Genomic DNA, 6,481 nt, shown 5'->3' with positions numbered 1-6,481 from the left:
AGTTCAATATACGTTTCTCAACCAAGATGATACTTAATTATTCGCAAGAATGCCACATACAAATGGCACTTAATACAATTCGATCGGACCTAAAAATCAGTATCTACCATACTGCAAAAATCTATGAGGTCCCTGAGCAAACACTCCATCACAGAATGAAGGGAATCCAGTCAAAAGCCAATACACGCAATGGATAATCAAGATTAAGTACAGCCAAAGAGGAGGCAATTGTTAAGTACATTTTTGACCTAGATTTGTGAGGATTTTCATCTCAGAGGGTTGATGTAGAAAATATGGCAAATCTTCTACTTGCATCATGTAGCACACAATGTATCGGAGTTAGCTAGACAACCAGCTTCATTACACGATGCCCAGAGCTAAAGATGTACTTCAACCATGTCTACGACTACCAGAGAGCTCTCCAAGAAGACCCTGTGATTATTGAGCCATGGTTCCACCTGGTCACCAATATGCGTGAAAAGTATGGTATTACAGATAGCAATTTCTACAACTTTGACGAGACCAGCTTTATGATGGGTGTAATTCAGGCATGCATGGTTGTAACATGCTCAGAATGTATTAGCAAACCTAAGTGCATCCAGCCAGGTAATCGAGAATGGGCAACAGCAATTTGTGCGATCACAGCAGATGGTTTTATTGTGCCACCTTTTCTCTGCATCAAGGGCCAGTTCTATCTCACTGCATGGTACTCTGGCAATCAGATTCCTAATAATTGGACCATCAAAATGACTGAAAATGGCTGGACTGATAATTCAACTGGTCTTCAATGGCTTCAACACTTCGATCAGGTCACAAGGGCATGGCAAATAGGTGCATTCTGGATACTCGTACTCGATGGACATGAGAGCTATATCAATGCTGAATTCAGTCAGTTCTGCAAGGAAGCAAAGATTATTCTGCTCTGTTTACCTGCTCACTCCTCATACCTAATACAGCCACTTGACGTCAGTGTTTTTAGTCCACTTAAAAAGGTATGTGGTGCTGAAATCTCGAACTTTACCTGAGCTAACATTACATATATCACCAAGGATGGCTTCTTTCCAGCCTTCTGTGCAGTCTTTACAAGAGTATTTACCTACGAAAATGTACTTGGAGGTTTCCGTGGTACTGGACTCATCTCTTTTGACCCATAGGCTATCCTCTCAAAGCTAGATATATGCGTCTATACGCAAACACTCCCAAGCTCTGCCCATGGCCTACCTAACCCTTGGATCCCAAAGATACCTCAGAACGCTATCGAAGCCCTTTTGCAGTCGACTCTTATCAAAGATCGAGTAGCTAAGCATCAAGGAAGCTCACCAACACCAATTCTATTGGCTGTTAACCAGCTTACAAAGGCTATAGTAGCAAATATCTATGAGCTAGCACTCATTAAGGGTGAAGTCAAGGCACTTCAGGAGGTGAATGCGACCCTTTCAAAGCGATGGCATGTGAAAAGAACTCGACTACAAGATTCAGGGCCTCTTACAGGCGAGGAAGCCAGCCAACTTTTGGTTCAAAAGGGTATTGCTAAACAGGAAGTGGAGAATAAGGGTATGGAGCTAGGTTTGTTGAAGTAGTGCAAAACAGGTGTGCGTACATGTAGCATCTGTCGCAAGTCCGGCCATAACACAAGGACCTGCCCAGAGACTGTAGATATCAATTCTTCATCAGATTCTGAGTCGTAGAAATTTATTTAATCGTGTTCTCATAGAGATATGATCATTTAAAGTTGGTAGGTCGGTAAAAGTGTAGCACTCGACCGTGTATGGTGCTCGATCGTGAACCACATTAGAAGGTATTAAAACAAATAAATAGAAAGTCTGCAGAGTATAAGCATATCCTAGAACGCCAAACCTAGGCCTTGTCACAGTTTGCCAATTCTTAGGGTCTTGCTACCTCCATTCTCCATTCCTTTGCTGGGTTAAATTCCGAAGAAATGGAAAAAGTAATCACTATGCCAACTAGGATATGTTTCCTTTCCCCTTCATTTAAGCAACCTTCAATCTGTCTTTCTGTGGTGCTACATGCGAGAAAGAGCGACTAGAGAGAGGAGCGGGTGCTTCGATGTCTCCCTTGGGGTGCTGATTTGTTTGATCGACTCTGGGATGTGGCAGGTCGAGCTCGGCGACTTTCAGCAGCATCTTGTGCATTATCATAATCTTCCAGGGCCCGAAGAAGAATAGCAGCGATTTGATCGATGTTAAGGGTAGGTTCGGCTGGTCGGCTTGCGCGTTGTCTCCTCGACTGATCAGATATCTCGAGGGCTTGGATGCGGTCCTCATGATCCACTCCTGGGTCCTGCTGCTTAACAAACTGCAGTAGTCGGCACCATAGCTTGTTTATGACAGGTTGGAAAAGTAGGAAAAGTTGGAAAATTTGGAGAAACAGCATAATGATAGCCATTGTAAGTCGTGCAGTCTGGTAGTCCTATATGTTGATGGCAAAGTAAAGTAATAATATATTTATTACTAAGTGAAAGAGAGTATAAGAGTTCTTTGGAGCTTCTTGATATATATAAATGTCGCCGTGTGGTTGGAAACTGCGAACAAAAGAGTACGGAAGGGAAGTGTAGGTCAACGTCAAGGTAATTATAAGAGCAGAGTGTAGGGACATTTACAGTATATGTAAACAGCAATGTTTGGTGGCATGTGAAGGCACGACTACTCTATGACATACTGTGTATTCACAGGTATAGCTGTGTTAGAGTCTTGAAATCGCTTTGTATTTTGTAGCTTATGAGGATCTTCAAAAGCCGAAGTTCTCCGCATATATAATCCATAAGAGAACCATTTGGAGCTTTCTTTTGAAGGTTCATTGCACCGACCGAAGGATAGGAGGCATCAAGATGAACAAACACAAAGCCTACAAGCACATCCCAGAATGCCTGACCTGAGTATATTGGCGCTGACACCAGTCTGCTGGCTCAAGTAAATATGCCTAAATAGATAGTTACCAGAACAGGAATTCCGAATCGGAATCTCGACCTTAGCAATTTTCCAGTTTTGGATGTGAGCAGTTGTTGTATCATCCCCACAGTTGCTGTTTGAAACTGATGACAAACTTGCTCACGGCACCTCTAATGTAATCTACCAGCTGATGCATGGCCCCATCTGATGCACGAATTCGGCCGATCAACACCATCAACCTTTTGGGCTATATCGCCTTAGATATATCGTAATCTCACCCAGTTTTCGAAGAACAGGTTGCTAATACTTATAGGATTAATCAAGCTTTATTTGGCTATCTATATCGCTCCGGAAGGGTGATTTTTCGGCCACGGCTTGATCGGGTGGCCATCAGCTCTATATCATCAACTGATGCTGCATCAATATCAATAGGCTTAGAAACTTGAGCTGCATGCTTGGAGCTCTCATGGACACCTTTTTTGGCCAACTTGATATCGGCTTGGAGTTGCCTCTCAGCTATACGAGTAATTTTTTCCTCCTCACACTTAGCTACTTTTTGCTGCTACTTCTGCTGTCAAGCTTCCTTTGCTATAGCCCTCATTTGATGCTTTTCTTCTAACAACCAGGCTTTTTCCTTCTTCTGCTACCCTCGTAATAAGGCCTATTCACTTTTCTGAAGCTGTAGCTATTCTTACTCGGCTTCCTTTTATTCTTGTCTCTCATGAGCTTCTTGTACCTTTGTAGAAGACCAAAAGACAGCACCACCATTATATTGCTGATCCACTTCAAGCAAGAGAGGCTTGCCATGCTTCCGATGCTTCTGCTCATTGATAAAAACTTCTTTAAGATGTTGATTTTCGTATTCTAATAGTGTCTTCTGTGTAGAAATATGGTGGATCATCTGAGTAAGCTTTTGTGAGTGTGTATTATAGATATCTTCAACAGCCTCCCTGAGTAATCGCTGTATCTTCTGCCAGTCAGAAGCACTGAGTATTGAGCTGCTTGAATCACTGGTAGTAGGCTTCTTATCTTGCTCTAATGTGAATCGCTTAAGTACAGCATATGGGTCGAATGGTGATAGCCCTATAGCTGAAAAAGCTGAGAGAATGGTCTTCTCTACAAAAGCTGCAGACCAGGCCCTCTAGAATAGCCGGAAGAAGTCCCTCTTAGTGATTAATATAAGCCCTTGGCAATTGCTCATAAAATATATGAGCTCCTTGGTATAGGCTGAGCTAAGAGACTTGAATAGGCAAACATCAAGTGGCTGGAGTGTATGGGTCAAATAAGGTGAGTATATTGCAAGGAGGATCTTGTTTTCGTCGCAGTATTTAATGAACACCATTGATATATGTGAACCATGGCCATCCAAGATAAGTAGTCGATATTATCATCTTGCCTTTGTCTTCATCTCTCGATCAAACACTTGTTTGAGCCACTGTAGGCCTAGCTCATTATTCATCCAGCCTGAGGATGATGCTGAAAAAAAAAGCCTTATGTATTGTAGGATCAAAATCCTGCAGCCAAGTGTCCTATATATTGCCAGAGACAGCTTGGTATATAAGCGCAGGTGTGAGGTAGCTGCCGTCGGTGCAAATACAAGCTATTATAGTAATCTACTCTCGATTACCATCTTGTAGTATTGCTTTGAGCTTCCCTTCATCATATAAGCTTCTAGAGAACACCCTCTTCATCCTACTGACTACACCAATGAGGAAGCCTTTCTCATCTATATTGTATATATACTGGGGCTCGACGTTGTACTGCTCGGTTTTGTTGCGCAGGAGCTTGAAGTATAATGTATATTTGAAGGCGCTGTCAGCCTGCTTGCGGTTGGCATCAATACCAGTCGTCCATCTTGATATAAGCTCATTTGAGTGGTGGGCCACAAAGCGATCAGCCCAATTCTTGCCAGTAGGTTGTCCAGCTATTTCTGAGGCAAAGCTTCTTATCATCTCTTTTGATGGGGGTAGTCCTCTTTTACAAAGCTTATTGATATATTGTATAAGCTCAGCTTCTTGCATATGGTTGAGTAGCCGGTGCTTGTCGTACTTTTCGCTCGCGGAGCACGTAACGTGTCGGTGACGGCGGGAGAGGGTAGATCGATCAACATTGAACTGGCGGGCAATATCTGTGTAAGAAAAAGTTGTGCCTAAGCCTAGCGATTCAATTGCTGCAATCGCAGCCTCAATATCGCCCATATTGATGGAGATGGATAGCGTTGGGGTGTTGTGTTGGAAACGTGCATCAGGTGGGGCCGTGCATCAGCTGGTGGATTACGTTATAGCTTGGTTTTTTTCCCTGATATACACACGGGACCTGAATCGAGGTTGAGTGCTAGAGTAGATCGGCGACGCGTCTACATATCCAGTCGGAGAAAAGTATTGAAGAAAATTCAATAAAACTTCGTTGCCGAACTTATGAATCTACATCAATCTTCGTAGAACCACTTATCCTCCAATAGCTTCGGTGCAGTTGGCCTATCTCTTGGGTCAAGTTTCATTGCTTTAAGCACAAATTGCTTATCTTCCTCACAAATCTCTCGCGCTGTCGTGAGATGGAAGGGTCTCAGCGTCTCTGGGGGACTATTTTGCATGATCCACACCAGCACTGCTAGTCTTTCCCGGTCCGCTATCTCTTCGTACGATGCTGGGAATGGTCCAAAGCACCGGTGATGCTTCATAAGAATCTTGACGTCGTACTCGTCATGGTCGACGGGGACATCGGGTTTGAAGATGTGGAACCCCTCACCGTACATGAGACTGATAAGCTGCATCGGCGATGGAAATTAGTCTTTGTATGTCTGACGAGGTTATCAAATACAGAGAGTAGTGAAGTGACTTGCCATTGTCCCAAAAGACCAAATATCAGTTGCAGTGCCCCATCTCATTTGCAGATGTGCTTCAGGACTCCTGAAAATAGGCGTCCCGATGGGGTCTCCATTTAGCGCGTAAGAAGAATGCATATGAACTGTGCTTCCAAAGTCGGCTAATTGGACCTCTTTAAATCGGGGTTCGCCTTGCCCGTAGTTGACTAACACATTACTAGGCTTGATGTCTACGATCTTTAGTCGAAAGCCCTGTAATGAACTCAAGGCTAATTGCGGTTGGAAGAACGTACCTGTGTGGACAAATCCGTCGCTATGCAACACTTTTAATGCCTCTAACACCCTTTTAGCGACATACTTCACTTCGGGTCGTGTAAGACGTTTGGTGTTAGAGGCATGCAAGATGTCGTCGTCAAGATATTTCAAAGCAAGAGCGGGAGGTTCGGATGGTTCTTCCATCTCGTCGAGCAGCGGGCGAATGAAAGGCGACCGGCTTTGGAAGCGCAGCAAAATGTCCCTTTCATTTTGTAGGCGGAAATGGCGGACACCCTTGATTATGACATTCTCTTTGTCTTGATTGCTGGATATTGTGAATAATCATTGCTTCCTGATCGTTGACAGAGAAAACATACGTTGCAAGCCAGATACACTCCTGTAGCTGCTTCGTAACTATATAGAGTCCTATTCTGCCTTTTAACGCCTGGCCAAGTTTTAACGTGACGGCCATGTCCAAAGTGCTGTCGGAGGA

The 6,481-nt window shown here is 43.7% G+C and overlaps 3 protein-coding genes across 3 annotated transcripts; 1 reads left to right on the top strand and 2 right to left on the bottom strand.

Moving 5' to 3' along the window:
- Positions 1–26: 26 nt before the first annotated feature.
- Positions 27–197, top strand: EI97DRAFT_385795 (uncharacterized protein; the record flags this gene model as incomplete). The annotated part of the gene is made up of 1 exon (XM_033796037.1): positions 27–197. One exon carries the CDS (start codon positions 27–29, stop codon positions 195–197), a length of 171 nt encoding a protein of 56 aa, XP_033650013.1.
- Positions 198–2,043: 1,846 nt separating this feature from the next.
- EI97DRAFT_483984 (uncharacterized protein) lies at positions 2,044–2,406 on the bottom strand (the record flags this gene model as incomplete). Its single annotated transcript, XM_033802104.1, has 1 exon — positions 2,044–2,406. One exon carries the CDS (start codon positions 2,404–2,406, stop codon positions 2,044–2,046), a length of 363 nt encoding a protein of 120 aa, XP_033650012.1.
- Positions 2,407–5,337: 2,931 nt separating this feature from the next.
- EI97DRAFT_385802 (kinase-like protein) lies at positions 5,338–6,460 on the bottom strand (the record flags this gene model as incomplete). The annotated part of the gene is made up of 4 exons (XM_033796038.1): positions 5,338–5,668; positions 5,768–5,963; positions 6,027–6,313; positions 6,366–6,460. 4 exons carry the CDS (start codon positions 6,458–6,460, stop codon positions 5,338–5,340), a joined length of 909 nt encoding a protein of 302 aa, XP_033650011.1.
- Between the last annotated feature and the right edge of the window lie 21 nt (positions 6,461–6,481).

Source organism: Westerdykella ornata (assembly GCF_010094085.1).
Source record: "Westerdykella ornata strain CBS 379.55 unplaced genomic scaffold EI97scaffold_38, whole genome shotgun sequence".
Lineage (NCBI taxonomy): Eukaryota > Fungi > Ascomycota > Dothideomycetes > Pleosporales > Sporormiaceae > Westerdykella > Westerdykella ornata.
This window is presented reverse-complemented; position numbering and strand designations above follow the sequence as displayed.